The 25,705-nt window shown below is 37.4% G+C and overlaps 1 protein-coding gene across 1 annotated transcript; it reads right to left on the bottom strand.

Annotated features, from left to right (window-relative positions):
* Nucleotides 1–97: 97 nt before the first annotated feature.
* On the bottom strand, nt 98–1,941 carry LOC127875131 (2-amino-1-hydroxyethylphosphonate dioxygenase (glycine-forming)-like). The gene is made up of 3 exons (XM_052419965.1): nt 1,717–1,941; nt 1,039–1,264; nt 98–596 (listed from the first exon to the last, which is right to left on the bottom strand). The coding sequence occupies exons 1-3, from the start codon at nt 1,858–1,860 to the stop codon at nt 391–393; spliced, it is 576 nt and encodes a 191-aa protein (XP_052275925.1). The 5' UTR covers nt 1,861–1,941; the 3' UTR covers nt 98–390.
* Nucleotides 1,942–25,705: the final 23,764 nt, after the last annotated feature.

Raw genomic sequence — 25,705 nt, 5'->3', positions numbered from 1 at the left:
GGTAAAAGTTGGAAATATAACAGCTTGTCCGAATGGTAACTTTGTCATTGATCATCATTTTAAAATAAGTCGCAACAAATGACCACCACGAAGTGACTGAGTATCGCATGTGTTATTTTATTGTCCGTAGCTAATGATGAGATGAAGCAATATGCCGATGAAAATACAATCATATCATACATGACGGAAACCCCAGTGCTGGTAAGGACCCTATCTACACGTATGCTCTCTTTCAACTACATGTAGAATGGTAAGGATATTTCAATATCAATTGCGCCATTCAGAACAGATATGATCAAACGCTATGAGAGAGGGGACAAATCCATTGAACAATTCAAGTCACATCCGTATTTAACTTGAAAACTCAAATGTATCGTGTATCATCTACACCTAATTCCCAATTAGGACCTTTTCACACAGACGCTTGAATTTGTCCAGGGGCGCTTGTTCACACAGTGGGTCCTTCGCCATCTCGTCCCAGCGACGCATCCTGATGATGTCATCAAACGCAGCAGACGACTCAAACGCTTCTGCTTCAGCAACCGACATTTTCCCGCCCTGATGAACTAAAGTTTTCTTGCTTGCGTCTGATAAATCTATAAATATACCTGGCTATGATGATCAAAATTCAAGACACGAGTAATGCGCGAATCGAATATTGTGAAAGTATTCAAAGCACACATTATATATTGTGAAAGTATTCAAAGCACACATTATTTATTTATTTACTATTTTATTTATTTATTATTATTATTTATTAATTTTTTATTTTATTTTTTTTTTGAGGGGGGGGGGGGGGGGTGGGGCGTTAATACAATGTTTCATTGAGGTTATGCATTGAGTATAATAATATAAGTGCGCTCATACTCATCTGTGAGGACACTTTATGCACATGCGGTAATTGGTAAGGTATTTACATGAAATATACTCACTACGTCGCATACAATAAAAATGAAAATATTTGAAGCTTTAAGACAATATATGACGGATTTACAGTTCATTCAAGACAGGTGATTTTCGGCAATAACTGTTACGTACTTTCATAGTAACCGTTTTCCTTCAAGACGAGGTATCGTTTGGCCTGTACGTGTCCGGCTACAATGTCACACACGATCGCTGGAAATCCCTTCCGTCGGAGATAATCACCGCCAATGACGTCATGGTCACTTGTTCCAATATTGACGTCATCAGTGATCATTTCCGGTAGATTGTCGCGCGCACCGAGCAGGTGCCCGATGTCGTGAAGGAACGCGGCTAACACCGTCTGCAAATATAATAATGTGATATCCGGTCGCATTTTGCGAAACACTAAATATGCTCAATGTATTAACTATTCAGACACCATTTAATGTTCAATGTAACCTGGAACAGGAATACTACCAGAACACCTTTATTCATCATAGCAACGATCAATGATACGCAAACAAACTTAATTATTTTCTCAGATTCTGAACAACGACATTTTGAACGTATTACGCTTTTAATCTTCGTTAGTAACAATTTCACAGAGATGTTCGTATGTCTGATAATTGATTCGCCGTACGTACAGGAAGCCGAAGCTGTAAGTTTGATAACCCAATATTATTGAAACCAAATCTTACGCAATCATGATATGACCTAACATTAACCACGTACGAGACACATGAGCTATAGCAAATTTAATTTTTATGAGATTGAATCGTATCTCCGATTCTCCATATTTGACGCACGCGTTACCTCTTCCGGTGCTCCGTCCGCCTCCGCCTGCATGCCGCACTGTATGGAGTGTTGGGTCTTGGACACCGCCTCTCCAAGGTAGCCGGTGTGTCCCACCCCCTCGTACAATGCGAAAATCTCCGACACCGCGTCTGCGCTTGTCATTTGGTCGATTCACTAAATGGGCTATGCACCATTTAAAGTGTGTCCACCTTCACCGAATATGTAAGACTTGATAAACCTTGAACGCGTTCATATCTATTCGTGTAAACGGCGATACTGTTACCGCGGTAGTCATTCGCTTAACAAGCAGTCTACAGATATAACCGACTAGGCTTTAAGTTTTGAATATGTTACCTTGATAATAATGATGATATGGTGACTGTCTATCCCGTGCACACCCGTCACTTTCCATTTACACAGAACAGCTACCCTTTATAGAGAGTGCGTGGCAGTATCAGGCTCGTAATTTATAAAAGTATCTCTTTGACATTAACGTTGAGCATTTGTTTGTAGATCTTGAAAATGAGACGTTTTGATAAGAAAAAGGTTAAACTTTATTTAATTGGAGAAAACGTTGAGTTTGGTGTAAAATATGTATATTCTCGAGAGTTAACACAAAGCCCGCGCTCTATCTAAGAAAAGAGGAGCCAACAACAAGGAATCAGCCTAAATAATGCCAGAAAGATACCAATACTTAAGACAAAAGTGAAGGTTTCAATTAATACAAAAACGATTGATAAGCGAACAGTCAAGTAATCGCTATTTATTCACGGAGAGCATGTAACATTTCACATGCACGTAGGCGCAGTAATAGTGCGTTCGAAACGGACACACTGTTATGAACACACTTACTAATTCCGCATTAAAGGGACCTTTTCACGTTTTGGAAAATTGACAAAATTAAAAAAAAAAAGATTCAGATTCGCAATTTTCGTTGTAGTTATGATATTTGGGAGGGAACAGTAATTCTGAAGATTTACCATGCTCTAAAACATCCATTATACGCATATTTTGACGATTTAAAAACCTGAAAATTATAAAGCGTTGCAACGCGAAACGATTGAAGTATTTGAAGAGTTCTGTTGTTGTCGTTGTATTTTGTGATACAACGAGGATTGCTTAAATATAGCATAAAATACACCTCTCATCGTAAGCACGAATGGCCGAGTGGTCTAAGCGATAGTCTTTTACTCCTGGGGTCAGTGGATCGAGCCCAATTAAGGGTAACTTTTTTCTTTCTTTCTCTAATTTTATTCTGTTTTTTTTAACTGGATCTTTTAAGATCCACTGTTTACATTTATCGATAAAAAGCATTTAATGACAAACTTCAATACATGTCAAAATCAGTGAAAAGGTCCCTTTAAGACAACATTTTAAACAGTCTGGTACCTTATTCTATGTTTGTTAGGAACACGAGGGTAACTTCGGCCCAAACGGCTGATGTAAGTACTGGCAAAGATGGAAGCCTACCTGCTGTGTATGCAGACTTGAAAATACGTTGTATCAGAAAATATGAAACACAATTTAAAGAAATCTTTAAAGCGTTCTTAAATATTTCACAGTTTTCAGAGAATGATCACAGTAATTGTATTCATCATTGTCATCTTCGTCAATACATCTGCTGTCAGATTCTATACCGGTACCATAATCGTCATCTATCTGTAAATCTATCTCGTCATTTAACTTGGGTTTCGCATCAATTCTAGTATGCTTGTTGGTCCAGATCTGGCTTAGATTGACATGTTTAGCCATTCCCGTTGTTTCTAAAATCTTCTTATTTGGCGTTATATTTGTTATTCTTGTCTTTATCATCAATTGCCTTATACTATTAGCTTTATTATCTGAATTAGTTTATGAGTTAGTCTGGTATTATTCAGGTTTACGTTTATATTTTCTTGCTTAATGAAGGCCTCCCTTTCTGTGTAATTATTGTCCTTTCTCTTCTCATTAAATATATACACTATGTCAGAACCCTTGTTTTCATCATCGAAATCGGTGTCGTTGTCAACATTTATTTTACAGTATCTGTGGAATTTTCGTTATGTTGACTTTGTGTTGTCGTCGTCATCAATTGTGTGGTTATTGTGCCACTTGGGTTCATTATCTCACAAAACTCAAGTACTCTCGTCTTTGGCGTTCATTTTTTAAAATGAATTTTGCATTGCACTTTCCCAGTTTTGTTTATATTTCTTGTTAAATAACAACATCATTCGCTCAATGATGTTTCTGATACTTGTCATAATATCCTAGCACATGCTAGTGCTAGTTGAACAACACACAATTACGTAACTTGTTTAATGTTCATTGGTTTAATTCCTCTGTGCACTCTGTGCACTTTATTGGTAATTGTCCTTAGATCCTAACACAGACTAGTGCTAGTTGAATAACACATTAACACAATTTTGTCACAAGCTCCAAGAGGCAAACACCTCTCTTGTTTTAATGGTTTTCCTTCTTTTCAGCACATTGTTATAATTGTCCTTAGATCCTAGCACAGGTAAGTGCTAGTTAAATGACACACAAGTACAAAACAGACTCCGAAAGGCACAATACATCTTCTTTCAATGGTTTTGTTTCATTTAAGCTTATTGTTGATAATTGTCCTTAGGTCATAGCACAGGCTAGTGCTAGTTGAATAATACATCGGCACATATTTTACCAAGCTAAAAAAGGCAATTACTTATCTTGTTTTAATGGTTTTCCTTCTTTTAAGCACAACTGTTAATAATTGGCTTAGCTCCTATCACATGTTAATGCTTGTTGAATAACACACAAGCACGTAACAGCCTGCCTGCCCCGGAGCCGTGCGTCTGTATCAAGGTAATGTTCCCTGAAACAAAGTGCTTCATTTAGGTTCATGTATTTTCAATAAGTGTAAAAGCAAGAAAACATGTTGAATGACATATCAAACTATCAAATCATAATTCCAGCCGTAATAATTATGGTGTACCATCACTGAAAGTATCAGGATATACGAGTACCAATATAAAAAAGTAGCTTAATATTTGAGAGCGTCAACAAGTTGGACTAGATACGATACAATATAACTCGACCCTCAAAGTCGTTCACACGAACGAGAGAAATGCTGACTATGAATAGTACTTATGTATCCCTATACCACTTATGAATCCCTATTAGATTTTGTGAGTTGTGGCCGTTCCAAAATGATTTGAGAAAAAGGAGAAGATTCTGATGTCGCTGGCAATGTAAAATGTTAATATAGGACAAAATGGATACAATATTCGACTGTTACGAGTAACAAATTCGATGAACATGCGGAAAAATTAAAACGACTCATTAGGGTCCACTGTGACAGTTTTCCTGATAATGTATGTATCAGTACAACCACGGACTCTAGATGATATGCTCCGTGGTACAACTTATGATTTATAAGCGTATCTCTATTGGGGATGTATAAGTTGGTTTACCGGGCGTGAAAAGGTAATAGCTAATGATATATAATAATGACAAGTGCTGGTTGAACATCACACGCGCAGATAACTTGTATCAGGCTCCAAGAAGCAATAACTCTTCTTGTTTAACGATTTTATTCGCCTGCAAACCCTTTTAAGTGTTCTTAAATCCTAGCGCAGGCTAGTGCTAGTTCAATAAGACATAAGCACATATCGTGTACCGTGCTTTAAGAGGCAAGCAAGTGAATATTATTGTTTTAATCGTTTCCTTTCTTTAAGCATTGTTGTTGAAAATTGTCATTCGATCCTAGTACAGGTTAGTTCTAGCACAGAACAGAACATATTTTATTCACGTAAACTTTACAGCTTTTGCATACATATAATACTTAATACAATAGGATTATACAATGAAGTATGGGTCATTATTTATCACATCTATTTAACAGGATGAACGTATATACAATCAATATTAATGCTTATTTGGTACTATGATTAATTTCATATGGAAATACAGATGTATTGTTGGAACAAAATATCTAATAATCAAATACCTAGCTGTTATTATAATGTATTCTATCAATGACTAGTCTGTTGTCTTGTATACAATTACCAGTGTTATAAATCCATCAATGCTACGTTGCGAATTTTAAAAGCTTTGGTTATATATTTACGTTACAGCAACAATTCAGATTTGTTGTTTGTATTAAACAGTTGTATCAACTTATACATACTAGGTCTATTCCTATAATAACGTTTTATATAAATTGGTCATAAATGAGCATATGCTGTACATTTAAACATCAAATGAAATTCGTCCTCGATCTCATTGGTAGAACAGATTTGACACATTCATAAATGTCTATCCAATTTTTCGTATCTACTAGTGTATATTCTCAATTTATGGGAACATATACGTAATTTCGTAAATACAACGCTGAGATCTCTCGACAGAATGAGATCTAGATAAGATTCAAATCCATGTGACAGGTTAAGTGTTTTATACAAAGTTAAAACTCCACTATATGTAACATTGTCTTGCCATTGTTGCAAATATTCATCAATTAGCCTTTGCCGAAATGTACACATAAACTGGTTGGCATTTATAGGCATGTCACTACACCAAACATATTAAAAACCATATCTTGTAAGAAGGTTCCTAAATTTACTAAACCAATTCGTTTTATTACTACTAGCATCAAAAGTAGCATCTTCTACAACTGACTTGGTAATAATGTTATCACTATCCTTTAACTTTAACCAACATTTTATAATAAGTACATACGGTTTATATACAATGGGTGTCTACCCAGTTCACCCTAGACAGCTACATTAGCTTTAGATTGTCTAACATCAAGCGTAGCTTTGCAAAATTTCAGATGCAGCCTTTCTAACTGTGATGATTTGGTAAACCCCCATATTTTCACACCCATACGTAATAATAGGAGAAACAAAATCATCAAATAGCTCCAGTGCTACTCTTGGTTTACATTCGTATCTTTTTCAGATTTGACAATAAATTATTCAATGCTTTTAAACCTTTTCCATATAACGTCTGAGAATTAAGATTAAAATTACCAGTGTAGTTCAATGTAACACCTAAATAGTTAAAGTCATTTACAACATCCAACTATTCATCAGCATATATCCATTTTTCATTACGTTTTAAACCAACTCGTTTGTGAAATACTACAACGTTTGTCTTCGCAGTGTTCACTTCTAATCCCCATGTTTCACAGAAATTATGCAAATGATCTATTGACAATTTTACATCTTCTGGGGTTTCACCAATAACAACCATGTCATCTGCGAATAACAAAATAATCAAACACACATCGTGTATAACTATACCTTTGCTATTTCTCTTACGCAAATTTTACCTTCACTTGCCTCAAGCAAACTGCTATATTAAAGTAATCAGAATAGTTTTTACAATGTTTAACACATGTCTTAACAGCTTGATACATGCTGCGTATTATACGCAACACTTTACCATCAACGTTAGCTTAATACAAATTCCACCATAGGGCATTGAGATATATCGAATCAAAACAACGCTTCATATCTACGAAGCAGCAATACAAACTTTTATTCGAATTAACATAATTTTCAATAATTGAGTGTAGTACAAATACTGCGTCTACTGTCGATCTACCCTTTCTAAATCCAAATTGTGCATCAGAAATGGTGTTATTTTCTTCGCACCATTTTGATATACGTTGGTTTAGTACACATGTAAATAAATTTGCAAAGGTGCTCAATAAAGTAATACCTCTATAATTTTTGACATCAGACTTGTCGCCCTTTTTATGTAAGGGGACAATAATACCCTTGGTCCATGCAACTGGGAAATTTCCCGTGTTCAAAATAACATCGAATATCACTGTAATATGACGAGCTAAAATATCACAAGCTTCTATGAAATATTCGTTTAATAATTTATCTGTACCTGGCGATTTCCTTGTTTTAAGGTAGCGCACCTCTAATGGGCACATATCCAAATATAATCTAATTAATTATTTTCTTAATCAGCATCATTTCACTGAACTACATGCAAATTTGTAGGTAGGCTTTCCATGCTTTTTAAAAAAATATACCGATTTTTTCAAAACCTACCCCACGCTCGGCTTTTGTCCAGTTTATTTTCACCCCTGGGGTACATACAAGTTCCATAATTCATTCAAATTTCCAAATATGGGCATGCAGTTGGTGTGTACAGATGCTGTAAAGGTGTTTAAAGTTTAAACAAGATGAAACAAGTATTATTTTACAGACATTTATTTTTTACAAATTTTTATCTATGGAAGAGCGCCATGAAATGTAAGTGATTTCAGCCAAGTAAAAATTGGGTCGGTTAAAAACAAAGTGTCATAAAATTCAAAATAGTATCATTTAAGTCATATTTTAAACTTAGTTTTTATGGAAACACTATATACAGCAAAAATACCAAGAACTAGACAGATTTACCGTTTACTTTTTGAAATAAAAATAAAAATGCAACATGCATGGTTCGTATTTTCAACAGTAAATCACCCAATTTCGCCATAACGTTGTTTTAATTTTAATAATTGAAGAATGTGCATAAAAATTGCAACATATTTAACAATAAATATAGCTTATATGCCATATTAAATCAAATTACGTTAGAAAATAAATAAAACGCGTCGCAAAAAAGTATACGTCGTCGGCAGGATTCGAACCTGCGCGGAAATATCCCAAAAGATTTCTAGTCTATCGCCTTAACCACTAGGCTACGGCACCTAATAGTAGGCTCTTCAACCTTCGAAGAAATCGCGGGAAATCATTAGAGGTGCGCTACCTTAAGTGATTTGATAGCTTTACAAACTTCGTCATATGTGATTGGATTATCTAGCTCTCCAAGTGTATGAGAAAAATCATTAAAATCGTAATTACTATTGAAATCCTCAGCCTCAACATTTGAAGTCTGGTTTATATCAGCAAACATTTGCTCCAAATGGTTCTTGAAATCTTCAATACGTATATTATTATCGTTATTATTTGCTTTTTGCAACCGAAAATATTTTCAGAAATCTTTTGGTCAACTATGTTTCAAATTTTCAAATTCCTTACAACGTTTGAATTTAAAAGCTCTGCGTTTATTTAAAACAATGGTTTTATACAAACATTTTAATCTACATAGTTCAACTATATCTATATCAATATGCGAATTATTATACACAGATAAGGCATTTTTATACAAAAGATTAGCCTTTCGACATTCATGGTCGAACCATTTATCCGAGTCAGATATAACACATTTTTGAAAATGTGGGTACTTCACAGTGTGCTTAACGAATAATGGATCTGCCACCTCACGTACAATTTCCGAAAACCTATTAACCAAATAATCAACCTTCTTATCGCAGTGTCCATCAGCATTATCAACTACATTGTCAAAATCTGCCATTTTGCTTATCAGTCCCTCGCGAAACGTATTTTTTTTTCTCCATCACTCAACTTTAAACGTTCACTTGTATAATGATCTTCTTTAACAACATGCCTATTACAAACAGTATCAAATGACTATTGGGCATGATCACTAAAGTTCATGAAGTCATTAACAGAGAAATTTTGAACAACCTTAAAACTCCTCTGACTAAGAATAAAGTAGTCGATCACACTAGATCCATTCCTATTAAAGCATGTATATTTACCTAGTCCAAAGTCTGATCCTAGTCGGCTATTTGCAATCCTTAAACCGGTACCTTTACACATATCTAACAACTTATTTCGTAAGAGTTATTGCCGCTGTCCATCGAAAATCTTTGTAATGGGGTGTCAATTATATAGTCTTCAGAATCAATATCACAAAGATACCGTCTGATTTACAAGCAGTTTTAGCATTACAATCTCCAGCTAGCATGACTTTGCCTAATGATAATGGTTAATATCCTCTTCAAGACTCGAAAATAAGTCTGCATCAAACAAATGAGCAATAGGTGAATTGTCACTCGATCCACATATACACTGCTGAAAAATATATGCTGTTGTCATTATTAAAGAAGTGCTTATTCAACTTAAACCATATAATTGTGTCAAGTGTATTTTTTTACAATCGATATTCCGTACGTTCTTGATGCTATCACGCACAAAAATTACAATCCCACCAATGTTTCGATCGTTTAGCATGCCTGTGTCTATGTTTTCTATATTTCCCCTGTTCACTATTTCCACTTTTGCATCAAGTAAAATCCAATTCAACAGGTTCACCACTGACCTATTACTGCCGTGTCACTTCATCCGTTTTACGAATGCTTCGATTTATGGATATGGATGGTTGTTGACAACCTTCATCTTAATTTCGGAAAACAATTTGACCGTAGTTAAATGAACGTTGCGGTGTTGTTTTCAAAGTCGAAAGAACCGGTCCGTCTGAAAAACCTATACTACTCGTATCCACGGAAACGAACAAAAAGTCCGACTATGAACAATTAAGGCAATAATGACGCTTTTTCTACAATGTTGGAATTTTTTTCATCCAAAATGTATTTTCATCTACTGTATAACCCCTTAATGAGCCCCACACGAGAGATGACGCAGCTTCCGCAGCAGAAATAATCAAAGACGAGGCTTATCAGCAGCGGAGCAGGCGTAAAATTTATTAATCAGTTTAAATTCGGAATATTCACATAAAATAAACAGCAAATACACGGGTAAGTCGAAACAATAACATTTATTATATTCATCATTTTTCAAGCCAATATTCATGTTATAGACGGAAAACCGTCGAGTTTTTGACAAAAACATTGTCGAAAATAAGCATGTAGTTTCTATGAGTGGGACACGATGTACAGGAGGGATAAGTGTCCCTAGTTAAATATTTCTGCAATACTGCGCGTGCAAAAAAATGCAAAGCAAGTGAACATCACATTGCTAAGTTAAAACCAGACGCTGAACAAATAAAATACGGATGTTTATTCTCAGCAAATCGCAGTAACGCTGCGAATGCCTGAACGGCTTTACGTACAAAATGGCGAATAAACTTGTAACGGACGCTGGGCAGAATAAATACTGGAAAATCCACATAAAATGAGATTACTACATTATCATCCTAATATAAACGGACATACATCAAGCATATATAAACTTTAAATATAAACATATTAAAGGAAATATCTGCTTTAACGCCAAAAAGGCAAACATTATTGTCCTCAAAAGAAGGCCAATTACCACTGTGTTAAGCACTATCAATAGAGCGTGATTTTACGTATGCGCTACCTGGCATATTAAATAACAGCGAACATCGCTGCACTTGTCGCATTTACTGTAGGCGTGTTTTACGTATCCTGTTTTGTTGCATTGGAGCGCGCTGCCCAGAATAATCATTGAGGGTTGGTCTACAATAACTGATAGTTCAATGGCCGGTTCTAAAAATAGAAATTAACCCATTTATGCCTAGTGGAATCTCACATCCTTCTAAATTGGATCAATGTATTTTCAAAATTCGGGATGTCTAGTATATTTATTTCTATATTAAGAATATTTCTTACAAAAATTCATTCCTATTACCCATTTATGCCTAGTGGACTCTCCCATCCTTCTAAATTGGATCAATTTATTTCCAAAATTAGGAATGTCTAGTAAAATTATTTCTATATTGAAAATATTTCTTACAGAAATTCCTTGAAGCAAACAGCGCAGACCCTTATGAGACGTCGCATCAGGCGGCGTCTCATCTGGGTCTACGCTGTTTGCCAAGGCCTTTTAAGCTCACCTGAGCACAACATGCTCATGGTGAGCCTTTGTGATCGCCTTTTGTCCGTCGTGCGTCGTCCGTTGTGCGGCGTCAACATTTTGCCTTGTGAACACTCTAGAGGCCACTTTATTGTCCGATCTTCATGAAACTTGGTCAGACCATTTGTCTCATTGATACCTCGACTGAGTTCAAAACTGCGTCATGTTTGGTCAAAAACTAGGTCACTAGGTAAAAAAAAAGAAAACTTTGTCAAGTTGTGAACACTATAGAAGTCACATTTGATGCCCAATCATAAACTTTGTCAAAATGTTTGTCTAAATGATATGTTGGTTGAGTTCAAAAATGGTTCCGGTCCGTTGAAAAACATGGCCACCAGGGGGCGGGGCGTGGCTATAGAGAAACCTTGTGAACACTCTAGAAGTCACAATTTTTGCCCAATCATCATGAAACTTGTTCAACACATTGGTTTCATCGATATCTCGGACGAGTTCGAAAATGGTCCAGGTCGGTGAAAAAACATGGGCACAAGGGGCGGAGCAATATATGTATATAGTGAAAACATGTGAACACTCTAGAAGTCACATTGTTGGTCCAGTCTTCATAAAATTTGGTCAGAACATGTGTTTTCTGGATATGACGGTTGAGTTCGAAAATGGTTCGGATCGGTAAAAAAACATGGCCGCCAGAGGGGGGGGGGGGTCATTTTCCTTAAATTTATGTAGTAAAAAAAGCTTGTGAACACTCTAGAAGTCACATTTTTTTGCCTAATCATCATACAACATTTCTAAACATCTATTTTATAGATATCTCGGACGAGTTCGAAAATGGTCATGGTGGGTGGAAAAACATGGCCGCCCGGGGGTGGTGCAGTTTTCTTTATATGTATACAGTAAAAACATGGGAACAGTCTGGAAGACACATTGATTACCCAATCTTCATGAAATTTGGTCAAAACATTTGTTTCATACAACAAATGAATTCGAAAATGGTTTGGATCGGTAAAAAAACATGACCGCCAGGGGAGGGGGTCTTTTTCCTAATATTTATATAGTAAAAAAAGCTTGTGAACACTCTAGAAGTCACATTTTTTGCCTAATCATCATGAAATTTTGTCAAAACATTAGTTATGTGGATTTCTCGGACAAGTTTGAAAATGGTCGTGATCAGTGGAAAAACATGGCCGCAAGGGGTGGGGCAGTTTTCTTTATATGTTTATAGTGAAAACATGTTAACAGTCTAGAAGACACATTTTTTGCCCAATCTTCATGAAATTTAGACATATCTTGGAAGAGTTCAAAAATGGTTCAGGTCTGTAAAAAACATGGCCGCCAGGGGGCCATTTGTTGTTCATTCTTCATGAAACTTGGTTAGAACATTTGTTCCATTGATATCTCGGGGTGCAAAGAACAGGTCATTTCTTTTTATCTCAGGTGAGCGACTTTGGACCTTTCAGGCCCTCTTGTTTCTAGACGCCAAGCATAAATGGGTTAAGCAAACAGCACAGACACTGATGAGACGCCGAATCATGCGGCGTCTCATCTCTGTCTACGCTGTTTTTTAAGGCCTTTTATAGCTCACCTGAGCACAATGTTCTAATGTTGAGCTTTTGTGATCGCCTTTTGTCCGTCGTGTGTCGTGCGGCGTCAACATGGTTGCGGTTGATTAAAAAACATGGGCACCAGGGGCGGGGCATTTTTCCTTTTGTGGCTATATATGGCTATAGTAAAACCTTGTTAGCACTCTTGAAGCAACATTTTATTGTCCGATCTTCATGAAACTTGGTCAGAAGATTTGTGTTAATAATATCTTGGATGTGTTCGAGAATGGTTTTGGTTTGTTGAAAAACATTTTCCAACAGGGGCGGGGCATTTTTTCTTATATGGCTTTAGTAGAACCTTGTTAAAATTCTAGAAGCTACATTTATTTTCAAATCATCATGAAACTTGGTCAGAAGATTTTTCCCAATGATGTCTTGGACAAGAACGAAAATGGTTCCGGTTGGTTGAAAAACATGGTCGCCAGGGGGACGGGGCATTTTCCCTGATATTGCTATAGTAAAATATTGTTAACACTCTAAAACTCACATTTATAGTCCAATCTTTATGAAAATTGGTCAAAACATTTGTTCTAATGATATTTTGGATGAGTTCGAAAATGGCTCTGGTCTGTTGAAAAACATGACCGCCAGGGGGCGGGGCATTTTTCCTTATATGGCTATAGTAAAACCTTGTTGACTCTCTAGATGCCACATTAATTGTCCGATCATCATGAAACTTAGTCAGAAGATTTTTCCCTATGATGTCTTGGACAGGTAAGAAAATGGTACCGGAAAGGTTGGTTGAAAAACATGGCCGCCATTGGGCGGGGCATTTTTCCTGATATTGCTATAGTAAAACATTGTTAACACTTTAAAACTCACATTTATAGTCCAATCTTCATGAAACTTGGTCAAAACATTTGTTTTTATGATATTTTGGATGAGTTTGAAAATGGCTCTGGTCTGTTGAAAAAACATGACCGCCAGGGGGCGGGGCATTTTTCCTTTTATGGCTATAGTAAATCCTTGTTAACACTCTAGAGGCCACATTAATTGTCCGATCATCATGAAACTTGGTCAGAAGATTTGTCTCAATGATATCTTGGACAAGTTCAAAAAAGGTTGCGGTTGGTTAAAAAATATTGCCACCTGAGGGCAGGGCATTTTACCTTTAATGACTATATAAAAAATTGTTAACACTCTTTAAGTCATTTATTTTCCAATGATTATGAAACTTGGTCAGAATTTATGTTTAATGATATCTTGGATGTGTACGAAAATGGTTCCGGTCTGTTGAAAAACGTGTCTGCCAGGGGGTTGGGAATTTATCCTTTTATGGCTATAGTAAAACCTTGTTATGCCCCCCTTCGAAGAATAGGGGGTATATTGCTTTGCACATGTCGGTCGGTCTGTCGGTCGGTCGGTCGGTCTGTCGGTCGGTCCGTCCACCAGGTGGTTTCCGGATGATAACTCAAGAAACCTTAGGGATAGGATCATGAAACTTCATAGGTACAGTGATCATGACTCGCAGATGACCCCTATTGATTTTGAGGTCACTAGGTCAAAGGTCAAGGTCACGGTGACCCGAAATAGTAAAATGGTTTCCGGATGATAACTCAAGAACGCATACGCCTTGAATCATGAAACTTTATGGGTAGATTGATCATGACTCATAGATGACCCCTATTGATTTTGAGGTCACTAGGTCAAAGGTCAAGGTCACGGTGACCCGAAATAGTAAAATGGTTTCCGGATGATAACTAAAGAACGCATACGCCTAGGATCATGAAAATTCATGGGTAGATTGATCATGACTCGCAGATGACCCCTATTGATTTTGAGGTCACTAGGACAAAGGTCAAGGTCACGGTGACCCGAAATAGTAAAATGGTTTTCGGATGATAACTCAAGAACGCATATGCCTAGGATCATGAAACTTCATAGGTAGATTGATCATGACTCGCAGATGACCCCTATTGATTTTGAGGTCACTAGGTCAAAGGTCACTGTCACGGTGACCCAAAATTGTAAAATGATTTTCGGATGATAACTCAAGAACGCTTTTGCCTAGGATCATGACACTTCATAGGTACATTGATCGTGACTCGCAGATGACCCCTATTGATTTTCAGGTCAAAAAACGTATTCACACAATAGCTGCCACTACAACGGACAGCCCATATGGGGGGGGCATGCATGTTTTACAAACAGCCCTTGTTACATTTATTGTTCACTCTTCATGAAAGTTGGTCAGAACATTTGTTCTAATGGCATCTTTCGCTTAAAAAAACAGGTCAGTTCCTTGGTATCGCAGGTGAGTGACTTTGGGCCTTTCGGGCCCTCTTGTTTCTAGACGCTATGCATAAATGGGTTAAACAATCCGGGATCATAATAGGGATTGTATGAACGGATATTATTCTATTCTTGCCGCAAACAGCAGGTAATAATAATAGAAATGTCACTCTGAATGGAATTGCAGCAAAGTTTAAACCGGGGTTTTATTATACCCCCACTAAACGAAGTTTAGGGGGGTATATAGGAGTGAGCTTGTCTGTCGGTCTGTAGGTCGGTCGGTCTGTCTGTCGGTCGGTCGGTCCGTGTCCGCTCTTTAATTCAAGTAGTTTTCATCCGATCTTCACCAAACTTGGTCAGAAGTTGTATCTAGATGATGTCTAATTTTATTTTGTAGAAAATACAATGTCCGATCAGTCAGGACCAACCCCCCCGTGGACCCCTGAGAAAAGAGGGGAAGAAATTCTTCTGGAACTTAGCAAAAACATGAGTAAATTTGCGGACATTGCAAAATCAGTGGGTAAAATGAAATCGACAATTGAAAACCTTTAAAAAAGACATTAATGAAATCAAACGCAAAAACCAAGAAGAGGCAGGGCAAAACAAAAACAATTAGTGTTAATTAAATTTGTTCACATTCTCTCAAAATTGAGCATTTCACTAGATTCGGTGTACTCTTCTGTCGGTCATAACCGTGCATATGAATTTGGAGTAACGAAAATGGTGATGTAAAGAAAAACACTGTCGATCTAAACAGTATTCATATGTTACGTCATTCATTACTCAATGAGTCATAGAACGATTTTCATTTAAAAAATAAGATAGGGAAAGCTTCAAAAAGCTCTTATCTGTTACTAACGTTAGTTGGTATTTTACGCCATATCCGCACATCAATCTCCACGCAGAGTTGTCGTGCTATGCTCTCACATACAATCTCTGCCATTGGTCCAGTCAATCTAGCCCAAAAAAAGGTTTAACCTCAAACAAATTGCAACAGAAAGTATGATGACTGATTTTGATACTTCAACCCTCAATCTTAAACATATCAAAAGTCTAGAAGAATCTAATGAGGGGAAAACTAAAATAAAATACATCACAAGAAAATCATACCAGATTAGGTGGGATTGTATAAATTGTTAAAAAATGTGTAAGTATTATATTATGAAAAGTAGCATAATTTTCTTTTATATATTGAACATAATATTCGTAATAAAACATAAATTACTTAAATTAAAAAAGTAAAAAAAAAACAACGGTAAAATAATTGCACCACGTAGCTATGCTATCATCACGTGGTTGGTTATGATGGCGGGGATTTGATCCAGCTATGCTGGTTCCCGTGAAATCTGTGCGGAGGTTGATCCGTACATATGAGTCATATTGACCAATCGATTGTTATTGTTTACATTTGGGACTTTTTGCGCATGCATACTGACGGAGCGGAAAAGCAGCTGCACTGGTAACATTAACGTAGACAATTTGTATACAGACATTTCTTTAATCAATAAGCCGATATGAAATTCGGACATACCACGGAAACTTTAAAACACATAAATAACAATTCACAGATATAATATCCAGTACCAATTTAATGTATAAATAAATTAAATTTCATCTTAAAAAAACAACAAAAGATAAGTTCTAAGCTTCAGAGTGAATTTGGTCTGAAGACTAAACACCGACAATGTCACAAAACAAAGCAATAAATTAGCCAAATCATTTCTTGTATAAGCACTTAAATGAATGAAACAACATAAATAATGATAAATATTACTTAATAACTATATTAATCAATGGCGTGGATGTGCTAGTGTGTGTTATTTTTCACAAATGATCGAAAGTATAAGAGTTGCATATAAACAACAATTAAACAAAGTCCAATTAAAGTTCCTTATAATATATAGATATTGCTGCTAGCACTGTGGTGAGCGTATAAGTTGGTACATGCGCTTCTCACATAGGCGAGTTGATCCCTGGTCCCGGAAGCATGTGACTTTGCTGAGTGGTCTCTATACCGGACAGGCTGAGTTTCCCACGGGAAACTGTCTGGGCTGATATCGAAAAACTACTGGATCAATGGTACTGATGTTAATTTTTCCTGATAAATTATTTTATTAGCTTTCGAAAACAACCGGTGTGTAGTTGATTCGTAAAAAATTGTTCGAGTCAAATGGTTTACAGTAAAGATGGTCTAGTTTTACGGTAAACTAAGTTGAAATCCTTGTTTATATTTTATTTTTTTATTTTCAGATGTTTTATTATGAACGGAAATGACGTCGTGCATTTCCGGCGTCAACGTTGTTTACGCGCCCTTTTATTAACGTTTATTCTTGCACGTTGATGCCATATGGTCGGTATGTCCTTAGTTTTGACTTCCACAATTGCTCCATGGTTTTGCGGTACTCGTGCGACCCGCTGAGTTTTTCGAGTGCCATTATTTGGAAATCATCCATGGAATGTCCGTCGATGTAGAAATGTTCAGCTACCGGGTCACTGTGCTGTGTGCGAATACGCGACAGATTCAATAGATGTCGCTGGTACAGAGTTCCACCGGTCTCTCCCACATACACGAACCTGCGACAGCGACGACAGTTGACCGCGTACACAACATTGGATAATTTGCAATCAACATTGTTTCTGACGCTGTACTTCCTGCCGCTGGGATCTGTGAAATATTTCGGCTTCATCAAGAAATAGAAATATTCTCTGAGACGCATGTCGGCGCAGAGGAACCGGAAGTGGGATTTATTGGTTCAGAAAGACTTTCCATGCCTACAAAAAACATGCATGTGTTGTTAGACAAGCCGGAAGTGCAACGCCGCTATACAGCAAACGGTTCAACGTCTAAAAATTTTGTTATCGTCACTGAGGGACTGTCGGTCCAACCGGATGTAGTGACTAACCTGTCTAAGAAGCAACTAACTGCCTCACAAATAAGAGTTCTATCTAAGGGATTGAAATTTGTTCCAACAAGAAGAGTCGTTGACAAAGGCAAATTGTTGACGGACCTCACTGCATGGGAACGTCGCATGCGTCTCAGAGAATATTTCTACTCTGAAGAGAGAGACGGACATCCTAATCAAGAGAAACCGTACAGGAAGAAGACGCCGTCAACATGGACTCCAAAAGCAGGCCGCGATAAATGGTTGGATGCGTATATCAAGGCTGTAAAGGATGACATCATCAAGGGTCTCAAAAGAAGGTTTAAGCTCAATATGAGTAAATCTGAAGAATACGCTCTAAAAGAACTTCTTAACGACGATGAAATTGTCATTCGGCCTGCTGATAAAGGTTCTGGTATAGTCGTAATGGATAGCACAGATTACATACAAAAAATAAAAGGTGAAATTTCCGATAGCGACACATATGCGGAAGTTACCGACGACAAAACAAAATCAGTGCAAAACAAGGTAAAAAAGGTGGTAGACAACCTGTACAAAAGAGGTTCCATAGACAGTGATCTCCGACAATACATGACAGGGAACGATGGCACTTCCGGTAAGCTTCAAGGGAACCCGAAGTTACATAAGCCAGGAATGCCGTTCCTAAAATGGCGGAGATTGTTGAGGACCAGTTGCGAAGCCATGTGACGTCACTTCCGTCGTTTGTAAGAGACAATATGGACTTCTTAAACAAAATACAAAAATTAAAACAATCTCTTCCGGAAGGTACGCTAATATTCTGTTTAGATGTGAAGGCCCCGGATTCCAGGGTTCCCGAGAGATGAGGCCCGTGCTGCTGCTATAGACGCTTTAAACAGGCGAACGGACCCGGAAATTCCTGCAGAGGACGTCATCGTGATGATGGACACTGTGTTGGAAAACAACACCTTCTCATTCAACGACGAACACTTTATACAGACAGAAGGGACGGCTATTGGCTCACGCCTCGGGCTGAACTATGCATTAACCTACATGGGTGCTTGGGAAGAGGAACTGTTCCGGCGGTCAGAAAAGCAACCACTCGCATACTTCCGGTTTGTGGATGATGTGTGGGGCTTATGGACGCATGGTATTGAGGCACTTAAAACTTTCCACACACAAGGAAATGGAATCAACCCTCGCATTAAACTCGAGCTCCGCTATTCTTCCGAAAAACTAGAGTTCCTGGACACGGTGACATCAATACGGAACGGGCGCCTTCAAACCGACCTATATACTAAGCCTACCGATAAACACCTGTACCTACACAGGGATTCTTCGCACCCGGAGTCTACAAAAAAAGCAATACCATATGGTCTGGGTGTGCGTGCGAAAAAAATCTGTTCAGAGGAGGTTGCCTACCGGAAGCACAGACAGGCGGTGAAAATACAGCTCGTGAACCGTGGATATGACGGGGCGTTTGTAGAGACCGAATTGATAAAGGTCGACAATAAAAAGAGAGTGGACCTTTTGCGCGAAAAGACAAACTCGGAGCATAATACAAGGATTCCGCTGGTGATAACGTTTTCGCGCGCACTACCCAACATCGGCCGTATCATCCGTAGACACCTACACACGCTGCACACGTCTGATAGAATGAAGGAAGTGTTCTCTGAGCCCCCATTAGTAGCCTTCAGACGGGATTGCAACCTGCAAGACATCCTAGTGCACAACAAACACAATAGGATGTTCTTCCGAAAATCCAATATGAGCGGGCCCTGTGGGGCGCAGAGATGCGCCATTTGCCCGTATATGATGAAGGCGGAATATTTCACAGATCCCAGCGGCAGGAAGTACAGCGTCAGAAACAATGTTGATTGCAAATCATCCAATGTTGTGTACGCGTTCAACTGTCGTCGCTGTCGCAGGTTCGTGTATGTGGGAGAGACCGGCGGAACTCTGTACCAGCGACATCTATTGAATCTGTCGCGTATTCGCACACAGCACAGTGACCCGGTAGCTGAACATTTCTACACCGACGGACATTCCATGGATGATTTCCAAATAATGGCACTCGAAAAACTCAGCGGGTCGGACGAGTACCGCAAAACCATGGAGCAATTGTGGAAGTCAAAACAAAGGACATACCGACCATATGGCATCAACGTGCAAGAATAAACGTTAATAAAAGGGCGCGTAAACAACGTTAACGCCGGAAATGCACGACGTCATTTCCGTTCATAATAAAACATCTATATATATATATAATATGGGCTTCCCTCCTGTGTGATGAAATAGCTTTTTTAAATCACGTTTATTTAGAAGTGGTGATCTATGCAGATATTAAAAGGTGAGTGAGCAATGACACTTTGTTGGAGACTTTAACTGAAAATAAATGTCTGGCAACTGACATATATCAGTGTTCTTAAAACAAGGGTAGTAGTGGCGAGTATTTTGCGGACAGAAGTATTTTAACACACTTCCTGACTGATTTTCGAATATTGTTATCTTATCATACAAGTGCTTGCATTATTAAGGAAATGTCTTTTTTCTCACAAATAATTATGAACAGATTGGCAAAACATATAAATTGTATGTTTATTCAATTGTCTTGAACATAAAATAAGCTACTCTTATCTGGGGAAATATAATGAACTGCTTAAGTTCCTCTAGTTTATCTTGAATTCTTTGAGGTTTTACCAGTACATTTGTACAGCAGATCTCAAAGTTCGTTCTTGTAAAGGCAGAAACTATTTTAAAAGATATTTCTCAAGTATCTTTATAAAGCAAAGTCAATTAACAGAATACATCGCATCAAACCTAATTCTAAAAAAACATTTAAAACTAGAAATGGCGCGGCAGAGGCTGACGCGTATCCCAATGCCGCAGGGGCGCCCCAGGGTTGGCAATGGGGCCATGCATAGTTGAGATTGACCGAATTGTCATGAGAAATGTTCAGTATCAATTTGAAATAAATCGGTGTAGAAATCAAAAGGTTGTTGTAAAAATAACCTACTAAAATGAGTGAAAATCTCTGACCCGGCCCCACCCCAACCCCTATAACTTTTGACCCATGGGTCAGATCAAAATTCCAAATTGTGCACGGTCGCACGTATGCTCATAGCTTCCATGTGTGTAAGTTTCAAGTTTCTAGTGCTAATAGTGTAGGAGGTGATAGTAGCCAGGACGGACGGACGGACGGACAGTCCGATCACAATATGCCCCTTTTTCTTCGAAAGGGGGCATAAAAACAAACACATTTGTTTAGGTGTCCTGACAAGCAGGGTATTTTATTTCTTGAAACACACGCACTTACACTGGTTCCAAAAAAAATTGCCATCAAGAATGAATGGCAAATAAGTGTCATTATACATAGAACTGAGAAAAATGGAGTACAACAAGTATACTCGATAATGTCCGGAACCAATGCCCCTTTCTATCTCAAGTCATTCTTCTGCTCTCATAAAACTCACTGAAACACATAAATCATAATATTAACCTTTAAACAAAACAGAGCATGAAAAAATAAAACGATTTAAATCACGTCAACGCTTTACCCTGCTTGCCTGTCGAATGACCAAACCTACAAATCTGTGCACGAGGAAATCTAGATTTCCGCACCATTGAACATGCACCACCTTCAAAACCTGTATAACCAGTTTATTCTATCACACACCGAAAATAAATACATTTATGTTTTATATTCCATTACATTTTATTACAAACATAAATTATTTATCATCTAACCATTAATTATAAAAAAAACACATTTGTTTAGGTGTCATGACAAGCTGAGTATTTTATCGACAGAAAAAGAACGGGGCAAAAAATGATGTAAAATTTACAATTTCCAACATCAAGTATCATATATATTTACAAACCCAAATGAGAAGAAACAATTTTGTGTGTTTCTTGCGAATCTCTCACGTATCGATCCTAAGCATTATGAATTTTACACCGCCCATGCTTTTTTGAATTTGACCTTATCAATCCATTTTTAGCAAAAATTACCAGATCAGAATCGCAAGGATCACAAAATCCCGCAATTTTATGAGCCCATGAAAAACCATGTACAATCGCGTTAATTTTTGAAGAAGACGGACAATATTTTTTATTGGTAGCCAAGAACAAACTGACATAATCCGTTGATGACAAAGGATTAAAGTCGTACTTTCTACACCATGCACTATATGCTTTAAAATAAGTATTATACTGTTTGTAAGTGCTATCTGACTTTGAAGTTTTGACCAAATCCTTCAGAATTTCTTGAGACTTTTGCAATTCTGATGGAAGACGTTCTCTGTTGATCCAGCGACCCATCTTAAAGGCATCTGTCAAATGTATAAATCATTTCCAATAAAACATACATTAATAATGTAAATTGACTTACTGTAATAAAAAACCGTTTTCCTTGCTCTCTTTTTTGCAAGTAATCTCCATTTTAAAGTTACATTACCCTTTCTCTCCTTTTTGCAATTATTATAATTAAAAAATTGTTTATTTTAAACCTTGCTTTCTTTTTTGCAAGTATTATCCTTTTAAAAATATATCATTTGCTCTCTTTTTTGCAAATATTCCATTTCTCGTGTACTGTACACGACTTCGTAAGCACCAGGTGCAAACGGTACCAGTCAAACAAAACATTCACCAAACATGGTTTCTATACATTCTTTTAGCCATACATACACAACAATATCCATTAAATCATAAATACAAATAAAAACACGTGAACTATCCAAACTATACCATTAGTATAGCAAAACTGTTGAAAACATGCTATGCTTTTAAAGTGATATTATGGGCATTTTTCACTGTTGAATTGAGCTGAAAAGAATTAACAGGTCAAAATAGTTAGTTAAAATATGAATAATGTCATATTTTTCTACAACTCATCTTGCTACCAGTTGTTTATTTAAAATATGTTTTATATACAATATTCTACATGACTCACCCAGTCCTCTAAGCCGAAATGATCCGTAAAACAAAATTATGTCTTTGTGTCGTATGAACAAATCTGCACTTAAACTAAATTTAGGTTCACATCGTACTTGCATGATCAGTTGTCAAACGAAAGTACGGTTGATAATCACATGCATTATTTTTCTCTTTCCGGGATATTGTTTTAGTATGTTGATGCTGCATTAACAAATATAAGTGTATATGAAGTGAAAACACCAAAAATAAACAACGGTTGCGATAGACACCTATAAACTGTTAGATGCCCATAATATCTCTTTAAGCCGATTGGTTATTTGCAGATACACATTTTTCAGGTAATTCTATTAATGGTAAATTGTAACCGCCGACAATCCAGTCAATTATATCAGGGTTGGCACCGATGCTTTTGCAAAAAAGTACATGTCTTTTTAAACTACCTTTTACAGTTAAAGAACGTGATAACTGATACTTTTCTTCACAATACGCGTCAATGTCAGAAATTTCTAAACCAGCAATATACTTTTCATTGGATAGGTTTTATATCTGGATTTCCGGTCTCACGTCAAGGCATGATGTTTCCCTGGAAACGGTTAACCCACTCGCACTCGCGTCGGAAATGGCCCTGTCGTCCACAAGCGAAACACGTGGTGTTGGCGCCGGCTCTGGCTGGATAGGGCCGAAAAAACTGTTGACGCTCCACCCCCATAGCCATCGGTCGAGATGGGAAAAGAGGACCAACAAAAGGATCCTGCGCTGGTGGAGCCGGGGAAGCGGAAGCAGGTGGTCTATCAGCCAAACATTGAAAACAGAATGAAAATTCAACGAATTAGAAGGATTTTATTTCAGTTTTTTGACAGCTCTAGCCTCGGCTTTGTTTATTTTCTTTTCATCAGCACTATCCGACCCTATTACTGGTTTTTCATATTCAGCTACAGTAGCTAGAGAGTTATGGCCCTTTGAAATGTTTAAGTTGCTAAACCATCCATCTTATTATTTTGTCCAAAGTAATGCCCCTCAAGACGTTTTCTTTTATCTGAATATATAGTGCAATATTGCAGAGGCGTATCCAGAATTTTTTTCCGAGGGGGGGGGGGGCTCAACTGGGGAGGGTGCGGGAGGGGTGTCCCCTTCCGTCGTTGATTTTTTTTGTAAATGGTACCTTCAAATAATGCAATTTCATGCTATCTAATCAGCATTTTGCATGATAAAAGTGCATGGAAAACAAGAACAAGAAACAAGAAACAAGAGTTCAGACATCAAGTGTGACAGACACACAGACAGACAGACAGACAGACACACAGGGGTAAATCAAATGTCTCTCAAACCAGTATTTTGTTTTAATAACATTACTACGCTTGAAAATAATTATAGACACGACTAAAATAAGGAAAAAAACCAGTTTAATTGCATTAAAAAATCTTATTTCAACTGAAAAATCCAAAATTTATGCCTTTTCCGTGCATTTTTTCGGTACTCTTCAATAAACTTGCGCATAAATTGCAGACCACTGCGCTAGTGTAAACACATAATTTCAAGTATTTGATTTATTTTAAAGAAAATTCGTTTACTTTTTCACGATTCCCAGAAATTCTTGCATGGAACAATCTGAGCGCGCACATCGCGAAAATATGAGACATGCCGATATCCACATGTTCAGTGAGTATACCCTGTCCCGATTTGATGATAATTTTATCAAATCTTTTAATAGTAATATATATGCCGAAATTGTATTGGAACAAATTGCGAACGTTGTTTTTTTCAGTTCTTGAGCACTTTTTCATGTCAATGTTGCTCAAAAGAAGATCGACCGTTAAAACTTGTTAAATGGTAAATTAAAGTTATAAAAAAAAGTAAAATTAATCTTTCGGTTTCTCTAAATTTGTTCAGTGAATCGAATTTTCGAAGTTTTGTTGACCTCATGTCTATTGCAATTGAGTACTCTCGCTTTTCGGATGTTACCTCTCGACTCAAGGTAAACAACGCGCGAAGTGTATGTCATTTGCGGATGTGTTTGGAACTATCGGCTTGTGTGGTTAAACACGCTGTAAATAAACAATTTTGACATGGATTTAACAGGAATGAAATAAATCTTTTTATGTACATCGTTTATTGCGGCAATGTTTGAATTCATTCAGAAATTATTTTAGTTGTTTCCTTAACCGCTCGACTGAAGGTAATTGGTGGATATTGTTTTTCCCCAAGTCCCAAGCGTCAGCCATTTGTAAACATTTACCTATAGCTTAATGTATCGATGAATTTCATAAGTTGAATGTATCTCCTTCAGCCAATCAAATAGCGCAGTTTATCACTTACAGTCAATGAAGCGTGCAGTTAAGCTGGCGAAGGTTAGATCGTCTGTTCACATGCCTGGGGGCTAATCACACAAATTGACAGCTGTTAATGGCCTAATTAGGGACATATGACAGGAAATACACAAGTGGATTGGAACTGTAAGGGGCTCATATATTTAAATCATATCTAGCCAGCCAGCTGGGGGGGGGGGGCTTTAGCCCCCTAGCCCCCCACCTAAATACGCCTCTGTATTGTGACAAAAAAACCTTTGGGGAGCATCACCCGTCTCCGACGGTTTCTTGTTATAAATGTCATGACCATATTGGAAAGGTCAAAACTCAGTTTGTACATTTTTTGTGTGAAACAATATAAGATTAAAATAATACATATTTGCACAATAGCCAAAGAAGAGCGTCGGGTTTGCTAGAAACACCATGACATGTCTCAATAATTCTTCAGA

Source organism: Dreissena polymorpha, chromosome 3 (assembly GCF_020536995.1).
Source record: "Dreissena polymorpha isolate Duluth1 chromosome 3, UMN_Dpol_1.0, whole genome shotgun sequence".
Lineage (NCBI taxonomy): Eukaryota > Metazoa > Mollusca > Bivalvia > Myida > Dreissenidae > Dreissena > Dreissena polymorpha.
This window is presented reverse-complemented; position numbering and strand designations above follow the sequence as displayed.

What these genes read in the sequence shown, in the direction of transcription:
- LOC127875131 (XM_052419965.1), bottom strand. Translation starts at nt 1,860, where the DNA reads ATGACAAGCGCAGACGCGGTGTCGGAGATTTTCGCATTGTACGAGGGG. An exon ending in CGGACGGAGCACCGGAAGAG is followed by an intron (nt 1,265 to 1,716) that starts GTAACGCGTGCG and finishes TTATATTTGCAG; the next exon opens with ACGGTGTTAGCCGCGTTCCT. An exon ending in GGAAAACGGTTACTATGAAA is followed by an intron (nt 597 to 1,038) that starts GTACGTAACAGT and finishes GTATATTTATAG; the next exon opens with ATTTATCAGACGCAAGCAAG.